Below are 17,979 nucleotides of genomic sequence, written 5' to 3' on the forward strand. Positions count from 1 at the left end.
TGCCTGGCATGGAAGTGGTAGAGAGAGAAACCTAAATCAAAAGACAGACAGATACTGGTGTGAAGGCCTTAAGGGAATGCTAAGAAGAAACCAATATAAAACATTCTTTTCCCTACTCATACTACTACATTTTTAAAGGACTGCAAGCTAACAGTGAGGCTAGAACAAGGCCAACTGGAAAGAAAGCCTTTACAAAATAATATGGACAATGGCTGGAGTTTTGTTCTTTATTATCATTCTAACACTTGTGCCCAACACATTGAGATCACAGTTTACATTATTGCTTTTTACGGTGACAAATAGACATTTCTGTTCGTGTACAGTTCTCTTTGCACAATAGTGACAAGTTACTATCCAACTTTTCCATTAGCCGCTGCCACCAGCAATGAAACTGTGCCATAAATTAGCAGGAATGAAATGCCATTTAAGATGATATAGCACCATAACAATATGGTCATGATGTGAAATAAGAACTAGATTTTCACCACACATTTTTTCAGTGGCACAGGATGCAAAAGTTCTCAAAGATAAACCAGAAAACTCACATCAAAATAATCTTAATTTTATACTAAGATGTTTTATGGAACATTTATTGAAAAAAAGCTTTAGACAAGCTGGAGAAGTATGGAAACTGAAGTGCTCGTTTTGTTCAAAGACTGTGAATGGAAGTGTTCGATTAGCTTCTTCCTTGGAGTGCTCGATCAGTGTACATCCCAGTGATCCTCAACACTGGTTTATCAGAAACGGTAACAAGTAATACGTTTTCATTTTGCTACCTAGCAATTCCAATTTAAAACTATCTGCTCAAATGTTCTGAACTTGAACCCACCTTTTTCAACACTGCTCCTTTTAAGTAGAATAACAATGTCAACCTTAAAATGCACTTTTAAAAACAAATATTTACTGTTACTACCACATGCTATTAGGGCAGACTTAAATTATCTGTCTTCCCAAATCTCTTCAATTAAATTTTTACTTTTGAATTTCTTGCCTTATACAAAGATTTTTTTTAAAAATATTTGTTGAGTTCAGTTTAGTTTTCTCCTGGAGGAACACCATGTTTAAAACATTCTAGAAAGTTTGTTAAACGGGTTCCAGGCAAAACTTAAAAAAATAGCATTTGTTTCGGTCTTAAATTTCATTTGAAAAATTAGTTTTGCCAAAAAAATGTACTTTAGTGCCAAACTTTACTTGACAATATCCCTTCAAATGTTAAAAAGGAGAAATGTTGAGAACTTATCTGCCAATTCTTGGAAATTACATGTAAGTGACCGTTATTATGTATTTAATGTTTAGATTGCTGTGAATGGACAATAACTGCTCTCCACAAAGATAGCTACTTCCTATGTATTCAGTGTGCAAATTAGCTTCAAAGTGGCTTTTAACTTCCAACAGATAGACAAGATACATTGAAAGCTTTACAAAACTAATTTACATAACTAATAAAACAGTAGTAAAAAAAAAAGGACTTGAGCAAAGGCTTTAATTGGCAAGATGTTTTGTAACCAAGTATTCACAATTAGTTTCAAGGCAGTGCAAACTGACTATGTGCAGTTACAAACAGGTCATTGCATAATTCCAGTCTCTCATCATCTGCTACATTAGGATTGTCATTTCATAATATCACTGCAATAATTAATATAAAATCTTAACTAGACTTTGCAAGACAATTTTGCCTCTAGTAAATACGCACCTCCCTATATACAATTTTTGCCCTGGGTTTTTACACATTAGCCTACCTAGTTACCAATACACAAAAATAACCTGTTACAAGCAAAATATGTACTTAATAGTACAAAACTATATACAAATTAGTTTTTGATCTGTTCAGGAAATAATACAGTAGGAACTAGAAAAACATAGAATACTCAGTTTAAACAATTATTACATATGACCTGACAGCCATGCATTTGACTATATCTTTTCCATGTTCAACTATGGTTGCTTTATTCTTAATTTGTGTATTGTTGTGTTCTCAACTTATGGTTTTGATGATAAAAGGTAACTACAACCTTTTGCCTGAACTCAAACTCTAGGCTCTACCCCCAAGATACTTTAGCTCAGATTTCTTTATGAAAACAGAAATGGCATAAGGCATGGCTTGAAAAGCCTTTTGTCAATGGCAAAAAGGAAGTTCTTCCTGATAGCAAAGGAGCCTAACACCAATTTCTGTGGAACTACAGGGTTAATCTTTTTTCCAATTACATTTCTAGCCTTTACGATTGCAAAAAAAAAAATAGTTTTCCGAATATAAGGATGACAAAACTTGATTGCTAATACTAGAGCCAGTTGGCTCCAGTTCCATTTATTGTTTTTTGTTGTTTGAATCTCTTTGCTAACAATAGTGAAATTAACAATAGTAGCACCAGCTTCACTGATTCTGATCAGCAGGCTTTTGTCCTCAGTGAAATTCAAACACTATCTATTTTGTCAGCTGTTCCCGAGGAAAGCTAGGAGTGGGATCACAAAGGTAAGCATGGAGTTATTTAGGGTGGAGAAACTATATGGAAGCTGGAGACCAGGTAAAAATCAAGGAGAGCTTATTCTACACCCCTAAGAGTTGGGGCGGGGTGTCATGGGGGAGGGGAAGAGAGAACTACAGAGATCTGACCCTCCACTTAAATGTTTTTCGTGGAAGAAATCACACCAACTGTACTGTTGATGAGGCAGATCTTAAAAAGCAAGGTATTATTGATCTGGATTTTCTAATAATCCAATTAGTTTTTTTCACTTATAGGTATATAAATGGTGATGTATATTGTGTGGTGTGATGTAAATTTGCAACTAGAAATGAATTTGCCTTTTTTGCAGAAATTCATTGCAGAATTAAACCTTTCTACACGGTACCTAAATAGTCAACGTAACTAATATCAGTGTGCCTCCAGCAAGGAATTAACAGTGTAGCAGGACAAAATGTACATTTAAAAACAGATTTTTGCCAAATTGTTACTATAGTATACGCACAGAAAGGATATGTTATGAGTTTTGCATCAGTTTTGCGAACTTCCTCCCCTAACAGCACCATTTTAAGTATAATGGTAATAGGCAAACAAATATGAAGATAAATATTTATATACCTTCCCTTGGCAGAGGAAGCTCAAATGATGCTTAAGACCCCTATTTATTTGTAACCGACTTTTAGAACAAAACAAACCTTTTGTGTATATAAGTGCTTTCTACTTTTGTCAAGGTCTTTATCAATCATTTTGACTCCAATAAGCCAGGTCATAATATTCCTTTAGACAAAGAACTTGGGGATGGAGCAGTAGACACCACAACTTATACAGTAATACTTATACTTATTATAGGGCTTGAAATCTCTTCCAATTATTTTTTTTAATAATTTTTGCTTTCTTTGCATCTCCCATGTAGAATATTTTTTCATAACCAATGAAGCCTAGTGACAGTGAGACTAAAGCATTGCATTTAATTTTAGTACTTGTATTGTGATAGCAGCTACTGTATGATAGGTCTGTGAGGCTCTGGTTATGTTAAAGGGAGGATCAAATTACACAGTGATTGAGTTAGGCAGAAGGCACTTTATTTAAATACTAGTCTGAAAAAAAAAAAAAAAAAGCCAAGCCTGTTTAACATGTTAAACAATGCTTAGTAATCACAAACTGCTCTTGGTACTAACTCTGAGTGCCTGGATTGTCTAGAATGCCAAAAATCAGGAAACATGCTATTAAAGTTGCATCCATGCATGCAAGACGCTTCCCTGGTCTGAGAGTAAGTGTGGATGAACTGAAGAAGAGTTCCAAATAGCCTCACAAATCAAGGAATACAGCTGCAACAAAATTTTATGGGAAATAAACAAACAAAAAGAGGTAAATAGTTCTAAATACCAATTCCCATTCAGAACATACTCGTAGTTGAGAAAAGAACAGGCCAACAAAAGATACAAAATCAAGTGGATAGACTGAAAAACTGTAGCCCCAACAAAGAGATGGATTGAGAGCTGAAGTTAGCTATGGTAGCTTGTGGTAACGAAAGATCCTTTATTTACTGAGGGACTCAGGCCTTACATTTTATAATTACTGTTATTTTTGAGTGAAGTTCCTTCCAGGCACAGAGATGTGGGTATTTATTTCCTGGAGAGAGCATCATTTCAGCCAGAAATAGTTTCCACTGTTTTTGTGTGTTAATACAAATAAAGAGCCTCCTCTTGCAAATTAAAATAAATTGTTAACATCTTCATTGACCATTTTACACAAAGAAGTTTAATATTTTTATGGGTCAGAAGCTATGTATGGGAAAAACCCACAGGGACAGGAGTGGAGAAAAATATAAAACCAAAGCAATTTTAAATCTAATCAATGGTTAATGGTATAAAAGGAACTTAGTATTAAAAAACATAATACAGCATAAATACCTGCTTTTTGTTCCCACGCCAAGAGCTGTAAGAAAGTTGTGAGGGCAAAAGAACCAATGCAGGATGTTAAAAAAACAACCAACCCACAACTTTCCTTTGGAGAACAGCATCTAAGACCTGTAAACAGAGGCTGATTGTCCAAGCTTTCATAACTAAATTTGAATTTTTTCAATATACATAGTTCCATCATTAAACCATTTTTGGTGAACTAAGTGTGAGAATTCCATGCATAATTCCTTTTTATAACAAAACCCAGTATATTGCAGATTAAGCCACCATTTCTTTATATTCTATAAGGTTAGTAATTTGTTATAATCTCGAAGAAGTCCTTTAACTTTTTCGTGGAATTTCTCTCTGTATTGGTTGAAGTACATAATACTTTCTGGTTCTTCCTCAAACCAAAATTTGTCAAATTCATGAACCAGGTAACCTGTAAAGAAAACAAAATAAAGTTCTGAAAGACTGGTGGTTCATTGTTTTCTACTTTTTGCAGGGAAGATCGATCAGAACCAGTCAGCCTGAAGCACCATGAAACACAGAGATATATACATATCTCAGAGCTGGAAGGGATCTCAAGAAGGCATCAAGCCCCGTCCACTGCCCTCACAGCAGCACCTAGCACCATTCCTGACATGTTTTTTTTAAATCTAACCAGCCCCGAACACTCAGAAGGCCCCCTCAAGGAAAGAGCTCATACCCCTGGGTGTACAAAGCCTATTCTCTAACCCATGAGATACTCATCCCCTCCATATCAGAGAGCCTCACTTAAATTCAATAACAATTCTTCTAGACAGAGTAACAGTAAGTAGCAAAAATGTGTGCCTTCAAAAATACTGGCTATTTATTAAAGTGATGCCTTCTGTATGCATCTATCCACCCAAATTTATCCAATGAAGAAACAGACAAGTAGGTGATAACTTGATTGGGAGGAGCAATCCAGATAATCTCTTTAAACTATACCTAAAATAAAACCATAATCATGTTAGAAGCAGCACAACACTCATATCTTCCATGTGAATCAAACTGGCTGAGTATTAGATGCCTACTAATAGCTGGTCCAGAGATAATCACATGTTACCGCCAACAACTAATTGAGTTAGCTCAGGTGGTAGAGGCCTGGATTTTTGGTAATAAGGTAGTCCTATCCCGATAATCTCTAAGAGGAAAGAGCTACAGCTACTCACAATAAAACTGATGGAAGTGTTCCATTTGTGGCAATCCAGGGACCAAGTTGTAGAGATGAGACTTTAAAGCACCACTCTTTAGTAAACTGTAAGCCATTTCTGTCAGATTGATCCCAACTATTGCATAGGAATATCTGAAACACCAAAATTTCTTATTAGACCCTAATGAAACCCATTTCCCTGTTAATTTTACAATTTACTGCCTTTTCCAGAGCTAATATGTATAAACAAAATTACTACCTGCTTAATTATTTCTATTCCACATTTTGGGTCACTCTGGGAATCATGCAAAGTCTGTCATGTGTATTGAGCTTGTGCGTACACTTAGAGGGTGAAGGTTAAAGATGGACTTCTAAATTTGGAAATCTAAAATTTCATCAGGAGCAAGGAGGTCAGTGTTCTGATTAACCATGGGGAATAGGATAGACAGTTTAATTGGCCAGCTCTTACCAACCCTGGCTTGGTGCAGCAGGGATTAATCACACTCTGTGGGCTGACAAGGCCCCTACTGGACATGCTCAAGCTAGAGCTCAGATATAAAAGGGAGCAGCTCTTCTCAGTCAGGCCTGACTGTTAAAGGCAAGAGGTGTGTTGCTAGTTCCTGCAGAGAGAGAGCGCCAACATGTCCAGTTTGTTGAGGACTGCCAGATTGCACCAACCATTGACCCCCCAGGCACCTGATACCTGAGAGGAAGGAGAGGCTATGGGATTCCTCAAATGACCAGCTTCAGAGGAACAGGTAGGAAACAAACCAAGGGAATTTAACAAGGAACTGATCACAGAACTAAGTTGCCTCAGCATGTTCTGTCAGGATCTCCATTGAGCAGGTGGCAGGCAAACCCACCACTGTCAGAGCCTTGAGCTAGGACCCAATGGAGCACCGAAGAATCTAGATCCCCTACCTTGGGCTCTGCCTGTTTCAAGTTGGCAGCCCATCTCTTCAGCTGCTAGGGCCATTTGGCCACACAGCCCTGCTAGGCAGTGCAGCCATACTGACCTTGGCCGTTAGACCCCACTGCCCAGAAACAATGTCAGTTATTCCAAACAGACTGAGCCATAGAGTTAACACAACCCTCCACGTTCACCCATCCCAAAGGATGACCAGTGTACTGGCCCCAGGCTAAGCGTATAGAAAAGTAAAAGCTTATTTAAGAAAAAAAATAGATCTGGCAAAACTACTACCCTCCTTCCAAATTTTGTGTAACACTAACATCACAGCTACCAAACACACTGCTATGGCAACAGAGCAGAAGCTTGAGCAGATCTTGCATATTTTCATGTGATACACTTTTCAATGCTTGTTATAGAGTAGAAAGTATTAAAATCAGGAAATATATAAACAATTTCAGGTACTGAGTACAGTGCATTTTGGGGATTTGTCTAGGATACCCTGTTTCCACAAGGAAGTGGAATTCCAATTACAAAAAATAACTGATTACAACTCTGGGACTGCTACTTTTATGTATCAGACTTTCTGTTTCAAATGTCCAGTGATAAAAAATTAGAGCAAGTTCAGTAGTACAAAATGTATCATTTTGAAAAGTAATTTATAATATGTTAAAGGATACACCTATGTGTGTTCATTGCTGAAATCTTCATTAATTCAAATAGATAGGGCAATATTCACATCAAGGCACAAGATGAAGCCTTCCCATGCTCAGTATATTAATTATTTAGACAAAGCACTGTTACCTAAGGATTGGGTGGGTGGAAGAAGAGTAAAGTCTTATAAAGGGTGGGAGAGCCTGTTCATTATCTTGATTAGATTTGTACAGTGTCCAGGACAGGGATGGACACAATCTATGGGGGGGGGCGCGCGTGTGTGTACGTACACACACACGGCACTTGGTACCATGTGCATCAATATGTACATATTGACTAAGTTTGTGTTATTAAATAGAAAAAAGGATAATTACTATTCCCTTCTGAGTTTAAATTTATTTCTGTTAGACATACTATTTTTGGGAATGGTGGAGTTAGTAGTGTTTTGCCAGAATGAAACTAATTGAGGACTACAGATTACTAATGCTACTAAACAGACTTCCCAGAACATACATATAGCTATATGCACCGTTTTCAACTCAGATGCACTGACTGTATCTCCTAAAGGACTAACTTACACTTAAGAAATTAATTCCCTTTACCACTTTTCTGTTGAAAAATATCATTAAGCTTTCCTTTTCATATACTCAATGATGTGCCAACAGACTTAGAAGTTTACAAATAAGATCTCTGGCCCATAAAATAGCTTACCCCAGTGTTGGATGATTTGAATGAGAGAGGATCTGGCGAGCTTCACTGGTGTAATGTTTACTAAAATACCTGAAAAGGAACAAACAAAAGCTGACTGTAAGGTTTACTGTATAGATACATTTAATTAATAAACTAACATTTACAAGAATAGAGGAATGGAGTTATAAACAAATGAATATTGAAGAAAATATGCTGGATAAAAGCCAATAAAAGTATATGGAAGAACTGGTATGTAACAAGGAATGACACGATGAAGGAGATCGGTAGGATAGGAGCCTTCCAGAGAACTCAGGATTCCCCCATTCAAGTAATATTCATTAGCTTCTGTATTTTATGTCCCATATCATTATTCCTTTAATTTTATTTTGAAGAGTTTTGATCAGTTACTTTCTCAGCTATAGCATGGCAGGTCTATCATACAGGGACAGAATGTTTTAACTGTAATCTCCTTTCTGCTCCTCTTCTTACCTGCTACAGTTGGTAACTAAAAATACTACCTATCCAACAATGCCACTTGCTTTTGAAGAACCGTTTACTCATTTAGAAAGGGCTCATTTCCCATTTTTCAGTAGAGTATTACAGTGGCCAATATTTCTATTCGCTTATTCTCAATAAAATCAGAGGGAATTGGGAATAATACTAAATAAAAATTCATATAGACATAGAAAAGTTAAATTTCAGAGAAGTAAAGAATTTATTTTCACTTACACCAGATTGACTAATCCCAGCATGCCCATTCCTCTGAAGTCTGTTTTGGGATCATCACCTTGGAAACCAATGTCACACCACTGCTTGGTGATTCTAGCCTTCAGATTTTCATGGGGCATCAGCAAATTCCAAAGCTACATAAATATACTGCCATGTTACAAATAAGAGAACCACCAGTGCTTTTTCCTAGTCATGTTATTCATCAAGGAACAGGACAGTCTGCATGCTATTGGGAATAATTTATGCACTTGCATGACAAAATAATCTTGCATGTAAGGTACACAACTACCAATTGGGAGATATGAAGTACCCCTTCTGATTTCAGTGACGATCCATGTGCTTCAACTGAAGCACATGTCTAAGTCTTTGAAGGATTAAAGCCACAATATATGAGAGAGAGAGAGAGAGAGTGTGCGCGCGTATGCGCGCATGCACACACACAGAGAGTAATGCTAAATACACCACAATATGTGAGTGATTAAATTCCTCGAGTGGAAGGCACTATAAAGTGTCAGGGACAGATTGCATGCAGAGGGTTTTATAAAGGTAATTTTGTGTACCACTATTTTTCCATTTTCGGATGGACTAAGCTTACTGTAAGAACCCCTGGGGGAAAGTGCCATTAGTCCGATATTTGCTTTACAATACTGTTAAACTTTAGTGAGTCACTTGCACAACAGCTTGGAAACAGTAAATATCTTTAAAATGCAAAGGACCTATTAAAATAATTAGGAGTAAGGGGATAAATTAAGCTCCCACATACAGCTGCAGACATTAAAGGGCATTTTTCAGACTTACTGAAAGGGTACCTGTCAGAGCTGGTTTATTCCATTTTTTAAAATAAATTTTATACTTCAAGTTTACAAAGCCCAAACAGACTGAAAGTTTTCAAAATTTAAAGAAAGCTAAACTTCTACAGCTAATTGATTAGCATTCAATTACTCTAGTGATTGTTTAGAATTCAGAATTCCAAGACACCTTCACCTGGATTAGTTGCTTTTCATGTTCTTCGTTATCTGAATCATATGGAACTTTCCTCAGATTTTCCACATCCAAATAAAGTTTCTTATAACCAGATATCTGGAGCAAACATACCTGCAGGCTTTTCTTAAAACTGAAAAACAAAAAACCCCACAGGATCTTAAGGGGGATATATATGATAAGCTGGCCACTAAGTCATCATTGCTTAGATTGTTGGGAAAAGAGGGAACACCTCCTGCAGGACTTAATGTGGCACATTAACTCCCGCTAGCTTTGTCCAAGGGGGCAGGGGGACATTTTCAAGAGAGAAATTATTATTTCCCTCATCAAAATGTTATACTCATCTAAACTCCAGAGTGGGCAATATTTCATTTGGCTCTTAGACTTGTCACTAGAGCAATACTTCAATGCTACACAGATTGAAGTTGGAACACTGCATCTCTGGAAAGCTGCATCTTTCCACTTTTCAAACAGTAAATGTCACACTTGCGTCAGTATTTCAAAGACCATAAGATATCCCAAATTTTGAAATGGCGGATGGTTTTTATATACACAAAAGTTGCTTTCGAGCATTTCTAGAGTTGTTTAAAAATAAGTTCTAATTTTACCTCTTCAAGGCCTCCATAATTACAGTTGGAGAGACACAACAAAACTGATGCAATAACTTTTTAAATCAATTCTCTAAAATAACATGTAATATCAGTCATACCGGATATGTGGTTATATAAGATGTGATTGAGATGACACGTGCAATTGTGGGTTGGTCAGCCCTGAGCAATGTAGTTATTCCAAACTCCTGCCAATAAAACCTTTATCATACCATTCCATATGTATCCTCCTCATATATATATCAAATTCTTAAAGCATGGGGTATGTCCTATATTATCCAAACAACAGTACCTGATTTGGTTATTCCTTTAATAATCTCATCACATACCCATACAATGTTATAAAAAGTAAAATAATGTAGTCCAGTTAGAAGTACCTGTATAACAGTAGTGAATAACATACCCTATATCCTTCTGCATATTAATCTTCTTTTCTTTCATTATTTCTGTGACACACTTTTCCACTTCAGTTCCATCAACATGTACAGCATTTCTTAATACCTGTGTAGTGAACATAAATAATGAATATAAAATTTAACACCTACAGGTTGGACCTATCTAGTCCTGCATCCTTGAGACCTGACTCCTGCTTAACTAAGAGAATTTGCCAAACCATGGGAGGTCAATATTGTTGAGCAGCATTACCAAAACTTCCGCTGTTTACTGGGCTATTAGAAAACACTTAGGGGTTAATTAGAGCTAAATAAGAGCACAGAACACCAAGAGCCAGGACTGTTGGCTGTAAACAAACTTTATGGGACTACGCAAAACCTGGCCACACCCATAAGTGGCCATGCAGCTAACTAAAATCGTGCCAGACCACAGATGTTGCCTTATCAGACAGTGCCAGACTCAAGAGGTTCAACCTATATTTTGTTTCTATTATTTAGCTATCTGTTTATGCTTATTGCATTTGCATCTTTTAAAAATGAAAAAATACGGGACAGTTGTCGAGGCATCATCACAAAATGCAGCTACCTTAAAAGTATACTTGCTTTTTCTGTAAAATATTGAGGATGGTTTCACTTTTTTTTTTTTTTTTAAATCCAACCAGCTGGTGAAATACATGCACCATAGACGATCTTGTCAAACCTCAAGATGGTAACAGAGAGGTAGCAGCGGGATTTTGTATCTGAAGAAGTAGGTCTATCCCACGAAAGCTCATAATCTAATAAATCATTTTGTTAGTCTTTAAAGTGCTGCGTGACTGCTTTTTTGTTAGACCTCAAGATAATTATCTGTCATGATGATTTTTGGATGAGACTCCTTGAAGAAAAACTTAGATCCTGAGAGATGATGTACTGGTAATTCACTATAGTTTAGATCTGGATAGTCAAACACGCTAAGTAGTACCTACTTATTCCTGTGAAAATCAAATGAGACTGAGAAGTGAGAATTCTCAGTGACAGTCTTCCTCCAATTCAATAATAAATTAATACATCATACGAAGCAAGTACACTATTGGAAGTGAGATGCCAATATTAGGCTGAGAAAGGCCTGAACTATACTTTGTTATTAACACCACACCATACTTTCCTGGGGTGAAGATTTTAACGAAAATCAGAATCAAATTTCAGGACCTAGGCTAATATCTTCATTCTGGAAAAAATGTAGCAAATTTGCTGTTAGTAACCTCAAAGAATGAGAAAGAAGCCTTGACTTAACAATTAACATTGACATCCTTGAAAGAGCAAAAGCAATATGCAATCAAGGCAATGGGCATCAAAGCTCAACTTAGATGGACAGGTCATGTTGTCAGAAAGGATGATGATGATAGAGTCCCCAAAAAGTAATTTATGGTAAGCTTAAACTTGGAAAGACGAAACTGCGGAGTTTCAACAAATGTGAAGTGTGCGCTCTTTTATGGATGTGAGACCTGGCGTAATAAAAAGTCTTCAAAATCATAGAACACTAGACTGGAAGGGACTTCAAGAAGTCATCGAGTCCAGTCACCTGCCCTCTCGGCAGGACCAAGCACCATCTAGAAAATCCCCAATATATGTCTGTCTAACCAGCTCTTAAATATCTCCAGTGATGGAGATTCCACAACCTCCTTAGGCAATTTATTAGTGTTTAACTACCCTGACACTTAGGAAGTTTTTCCTAATGTCTAACCTAAACCTCCCTTGCTGCAGTTTGAGCCCATTGCTCCTTGTCCTATCCTCAGAGGCCAAGGAGAACAAATTTTCTCTCTCCTCTTTGTAACCCTCTTTAGGTACTTGAAAATGCTATCACGTCCCCTCTAAGTCTTCATTTTTATAAACTAAACAATCCCAGTTTTCAGGCTTCCCTCATAACTCATGTTGTCTTGATCTTTAATCATTCTTGTTGCTTTTCTCTGGACCTTCTCCAATTTCTCCACATCTTTCTTAAAATGCTATTAAAGTTGCTCCCATACATGCAAGACAGTTCCCTGGTCCCCAAATGTCTTCTAGGAGCCCAATAAGTGGTAGGAATACTGGTAAGGCTGCTACACAATATTGACCTGCCACGGTCTAGCAAATTCTCTCATTCAGCACTGGTCGTGTCCTGAGGGTGCCAGACTAAAGAGGTTCAACCTGTAATAGGTTTTTTGACAGAATCTGACAAACCTTATGTATGGGGCAGCACGAAGTATAACTTGGACTTTAGTAAATCTTTTTCCCGTCTTTCATGACCTTTTCGCAAACAAATTAGGGAAATTCAATGTACTACAAGGTGGGTGCATAACTGGTTGGAAAAGCGTTCTTAGACAGTGGTTCACAATCAGTCTTGAAGGGGCAACTGAGTGGGAACTGGCAGGCATCAGCTCTGGGTCTAATTCCATTTCATATTTTCATCAACAATTTAGACAATGGCATAGAGAATACACCTATAAAGTTTGCAGACAAAAAAAACCTGGGAGGGCTTGCAAGTGCCTTGGAGGATATGATTAAAATTCAAAATGATCTGGACAAACTAGAGAAATGGTCTGAAGTAAACAGGATTAAATTTAAAAAGGACACGTTCAAAGTACACCACTTAAGAAGGAACTATCAGTTGAACCCATACAAAATGGGAAACAACTGCCTAGGAAGACTTCTGCAGAAAATCATCCTGGGAGGTCATAGTGGATCACAAGCTACATGTGAGCCAACAGTGTAATATTGTTGAGGGGGAGAGAGAAAAACAAACATAATTTTGGGATGTATTAAGTGGGAGTGGTATAAACAAGACATGAGAAATAATTATTTGGCTGTACTCTGTGCTCATTAGACCTCAACTAGAATATCACATCCTGTTAAGAGGACCAGATTTTGGGAAAGAGGAGGATGAATCTACAGGATTCTTTTGAAGATGGGGTTTACTTTCGAAAGAGCAGTGTCTATGCTGGCTTTCTTCTTTTGAAATTAGAATATGCAAATGAGGTGCTAATACACAAATTTATGCCTCATTTGCATACCTCTTTCGAAAGAGGAATGCAAGTGCAGACGCACCCATTGAGTGCATCTACACTAGGAACTACATCGAAGTAGCCAGCAGAAAGTCTATGCATATTTTCCCTTACTTCAAAGTTAAGCAGGGAGTCCAACCTCAAAGTCCTTACTCCATTCCTGGGAATGCAGTAGTGACCTTCTTCGAAGTTTAACTTCAAAATAGGTTGTGTAGATGCTCAGCTTCAAAGTTATTTTTGTAGAGTGCACACAGCCATTTAGTTTTCGAGAAGCAAATTTGAGAGTCTAAAAATTTTGACAGCATTCTTTTTACTGTGCAGAACATATAGAAAATAAAATGAACTTGCAAGATTTTGCTAAATAGCCTAGAATGTATTCATCTGTCTTTTTTGCTTCAATTATCCAGCAGTAATACATGACAGCATAGCATAAATTATATAAATCCTGCAATGAAAGCATTACACATCACATTTCCATTTTCTACCAACCACTACAAAAGACTTCTAATCTTCAAGTCTCATTTATGCTGTCCTAATTAATAGCTTTATTTTTGCCGTGCAGCTCACTGAGGCCTTGCTACAATGACAAAAATTACACAGACCAATTTTGTCTTGTTCAGTTTTACCTATACTTCTGAACCATAGTGAAAACAGAGTTAACACTGACTATATTGAGCATTATTCTGCACAAAATTTTAACAAAAGAACAAAAGTTTTACTCCCAGACATATTCTGTCCTGAGTACATACCGAAAAGATGTGAAAAGCTATCAAATTCTAAAAGTAAGGGAATATGTCTTTAAAAACAGTTTTTCTGGTATAGTTATCTCCACCAAATCCTACCTTACTCTTTGATAATTCCAATGAGTACTCTGTAATACAAGACAAATAATTGTATCACTACAACTGTTTTATATACTGAATTCAAACTTTTTACAACTTAAATAACTGACAATACATAAATAGCATAGCTAACCAGTGATTTATTAGGGTTATCTCACCAATTAGTCAAGGATAATTTTAAATTAACAAGTAAGTGACAATGATGATTCAAAAACCTTTTACATGATGTAAAATTGCCACTAACTTTATGAATACAGCCATCTGACTCATTTTCTAGTTTTTCAATTTACTCATTACAACCTTGATTTAACAGCCTGGAAAGATTGAAGAGAAAATTTGAAACAGAAAAGGGTTCTTGGTGAAAACACATCTATTGTATATTTAGGAATAGCTTTCTTTCCATGCTAATTAATAACATTAACAAGAGTTCAAAGGAACAGTAGACTTCAAAAGAACATAATCTGTACATTTTGCTACTATTGTTACAATGGCAACCAAGATTGACTTACAAATAGAGCAATTATTTTTAAAATTTAAAATTTTGCATTTGACAGCACTTTCTATGTAATCATTTTCAGTGTTGCTGCTTTATAATTAATATTAATGGACATGTGCCACTTTCAAAGAAAACAAGGTTATTGGGTTTTTTTGGTTTTGTTTTAAGTTTTAAATAAGAAATTGTGATGGTTTCAAAAATTGTTGAGAAATTTAGGGGACAGTGTCACGCCTTTTAGCTCATTTTGTGAAGCTGGCTATACTTCCCTTAGCTAGTGGGGAAAGGAAAGTAATCAAAGCTTCAATAAAAGAATTTGTAATTTATATATAATATGAAGCATTTTACTTTTAAAGTAAATTTAGAGTACATGAAAAATGCATTGGCTTAACAGGCAATACAGGAAACAAGTTACAAGATACATAGAAAAGATGTCAGATTTCTCAAAATGCTTCGGTAAAATGCTTCTAATCTAGATGATCTACAGCTGTCAATTCCAGCAATGAATACTATAGCTGTATCTAGGGCCCGTGTAACCCTCACCCCCTTGAATCTGCCAACAGGACTATGGAGTTTGATATTTTTCCCACTTTTTTCTGAAGGTAAACCAACAGTTTGTTGCACATATGTCTTCAGTCTGCTAGGACACATTAACTGTTGCTAAACCTGAGAAGGAGAGGAACTGGCTGTCCAGCTGCAAGCTGGTAGTATTTTAACAATTAGGTCCTGCATTACCTATCTTCAGCGTCCGTTGTGAACCTTCCTTTGAGCCAGCACAGATCCGCTGTAATTCACATTTCCCAGTGAGCTGCCTCAAGATCCATTTCAGCCAAACGCGGAAGAAATGGCTGTACAGGTATCCCCATAAGGACACAAACATTGTCTGTACAAAGAGAGTGACAGCTGGTCACGGGGCCTTCACTCCCTGTCTGGCCCTACGGAAGGCAGGGTACGGCCGGGCTGCGCTGACAGCCCTTGCTAAGGCACTGAGGAAGGGAACAGCGCGCGGCTCCGGCAGCGAACACTCTCCAGCTGTCAGGAGTGTCGGGCGCCTACGGGCGCCCTGGACCGGAGAGGGACGAGGGCAGAGCCGGCGGCGGCCGTTGGGGGGGGTCAGGCTCACGGCTTAACAGGGGATGCCCGACAGGACTGCCGGCAGGAAACGGACAAAAGGCGCCCGCACTGTTCGACACCCCCACCCCCCGCCCGGGACTGGCCCAGAGCGCACAGGTGGCGAGACGGGGCGGGGTAACGCTCCATGTGGGCTGAAGACCGGGGGCACCTCAGCTCCCGATCCAGTCCGCAGCCGCTCGTGAGTAGTGAGGGGCCCCGGCAAGGGCTCTCCCGGCGCCCCCACCCGCCAGCGGCGCAGGCGCTGCTCACGTGGCCCCCACGAGCGAGACGCGAGCCCGCCTCGCCCCCCGAAATTAGCGTCTCCTGGCGGGAAAGCGGACCCTGCTGGCCCGGAAGTGATGGATGGGGCGGGGGCGGGGCCAGTGATACCGCCGCTCTGCAAGGTGGGGGCCGGTGGCTGAGGTGCCGCGCGCCTGGAGCAGCGAGTCTCGGGCGGCGTCTGCGGCTCACCCCGCGTGGCCCCGGGGCCCGCGCTGGCAGCTGGCTGCACAGCGTAGCCCGCAGGAAAAACAGTGCGGCCCGGCCCCGGCTGGAGCCGACTTCCGTTGCCTCTGGGTGCGTGGCCGGGCTACCGGGGCGGCTCACGCCGGCGTGTTTGTGAAGTAGTAAATAGTGACTTGCGACAGGCTCCTCCCCCCCACGTCGGCTCCGCCCGTGTCTGCGGGGCGCAGCACAATCGGCTCTCCCTCTCCTGCGCGGGGGCCTCCGCTGCCTCTCCCGGCTCAGCTGTGCAGCTGCTTGCCCCTGAAGTCTCCCGCCTTGGCCAAAGCGTCGGGGTCTTTTCTAGTCTTCCCCCCCACCGGCCCCTGGCCATTCGTGGCTCATCAGACCTCCGCTGCCAGCACCCCTGTCCCCGAGGTGTCCACCGTCCACTAGGAGCAGTGGGGGGAAAAGTACATATACGGTGCCTTTTTTTGTTTTTTAAAACAAGACAAGTGGTGACAGTACTTAGCCATCTGCTGCCACCCCCCCAGCCAATCCCATCACTGGGGCTGCCGAGGTGCTGACTCTCAGTGCCATCAAGTACTGACCAAACACCATCTGTATCATTCCTCTTGGCTATTTATCTACTAGCTCTAATGATGACGATTTTACAGCTAATGTAGACAACTTATTCCAGTACTTAATCACCATGACAGGACATTTTTCCTAATGTCCAACCTAAACCTCCTTTGCTGCAGTTTAAGCCCATTGCTTCTTGTCCTATCTTCAGAGGCTAAGGAGAATAATTTATCTCCTTCCTCCTTGATCAACTTTTTAGGTACTCAAAAGCTGCAATCATTGGCCCTCCCAGCCTTCCCTTTTCTAAACTAAACAAACCCAATTCTTTTAATCTTCCCTCATAGGTCGTATTTTTTAGACCTTCGGTCGCTTCAGTTGCTCTTCTCTGGACCCTCTCCAGTTTCTCCTCATCTTTCCTAACATGTGGTGCCCAGAACCAGGCATGGTACTCCAACTGAGACTTAATAAGTGCAGAATAGAGCAGAAGAGTTTCTTCTCTGGTCTTGTTCACAACACTTCTGTTAAGGCATCCAAGAATCATGTTTGGTTTTTTTGCACCAATGTTACAATGTTGACTCATACTCCACTATGACCCCTATATACCTTTCTGCAGTACTCCTTCCTAGGAAGTTTCCCCATTTTGTATGTGTGAAACCAGCTGTTCCTCCTTAAGTGCAGTACTTTGCATTTGTCCTTATTGAACTATTTTCCTCAGACCATTTCTCCAGTTTGCCCAGATCATTTTGAATTCTGGCCCAATCCTCAAAAGCACTAGCAACCCCTTCTAGCTTAGTATAATTGGTAAACTTAATAAACATACTCTCTGGCTGTGGCCACACTTGGCAAAAACTTTGAAATGGCGATGCTAATGGCTAAATCAAAGAATACTAATGGGGAGCTGAAATGAATATTCAGCACCTCATTAGCATGCTGCCGCAGCTTGGAAAGTGCTGCTTTTGAACGCGTGCAGCTCAGCTACACGGGGATCCT

General features: G+C 39.2%; 1 protein-coding gene across 2 annotated transcripts; it reads right to left on the bottom strand.

The window, feature by feature from the left end:
• Positions 1–219: 219 nt before the first annotated feature.
• Positions 220–16,306, bottom strand: ELMOD2 (ELMO domain containing 2). 2 transcript variants are annotated; one of them, XM_074993278.1, is made up of 9 exons: positions 16,237–16,306; positions 15,589–15,736; positions 14,361–14,389; positions 10,510–10,607; positions 9,502–9,631; positions 8,518–8,651; positions 7,810–7,878; positions 5,557–5,690; positions 220–4,802 (listed from the first exon to the last, which is right to left on the bottom strand). In XM_074993278.1, the coding sequence occupies exons 2-9, from the start codon at positions 15,731–15,733 to the stop codon at positions 4,663–4,665; spliced, it is 879 nt and encodes a 292-aa protein (XP_074849379.1). In that variant the 5' UTR covers positions 15,734–15,736; positions 16,237–16,306; the 3' UTR covers positions 220–4,662. The 2 variants fall into 2 exon arrangements, with proteins under 2 accessions (XP_074849379.1, XP_074849380.1); XM_074993279.1 differs by having other exon boundaries at positions 16,136–16,306.
• Between the last annotated feature and the right edge of the window lie 1,673 nt (positions 16,307–17,979).

Source organism: Carettochelys insculpta, chromosome 4 (genome assembly GCF_033958435.1).
Source record: "Carettochelys insculpta isolate YL-2023 chromosome 4, ASM3395843v1, whole genome shotgun sequence".
Classification (NCBI taxonomy): domain Eukaryota; kingdom Metazoa; phylum Chordata; order Testudines; family Carettochelyidae; genus Carettochelys; species Carettochelys insculpta.

Excerpts from the sequence above, each read along its gene's own strand:
- ELMOD2 (XM_074993278.1), bottom strand. The coding sequence starts at position 15,733 with ATGTTTGTGTCCTTATGGGGATACCTGTACAGCCATTTCTTCCGCGTT. Across the intron at positions 10,608-14,360 it reads TGGAATTATCAAAGAGTAAG|GTATTAAGAAATGCTGTACA; the intron begins GTAGGATTTGGT and ends TTCACTACACAG. Across the intron at positions 8,652-9,501 it reads ATGAAAAGCAACTAATCCAG|CTTTGGAATTTGCTGATGCC; the intron begins GTGAAGGTGTCT and ends ATATTTATGTAG.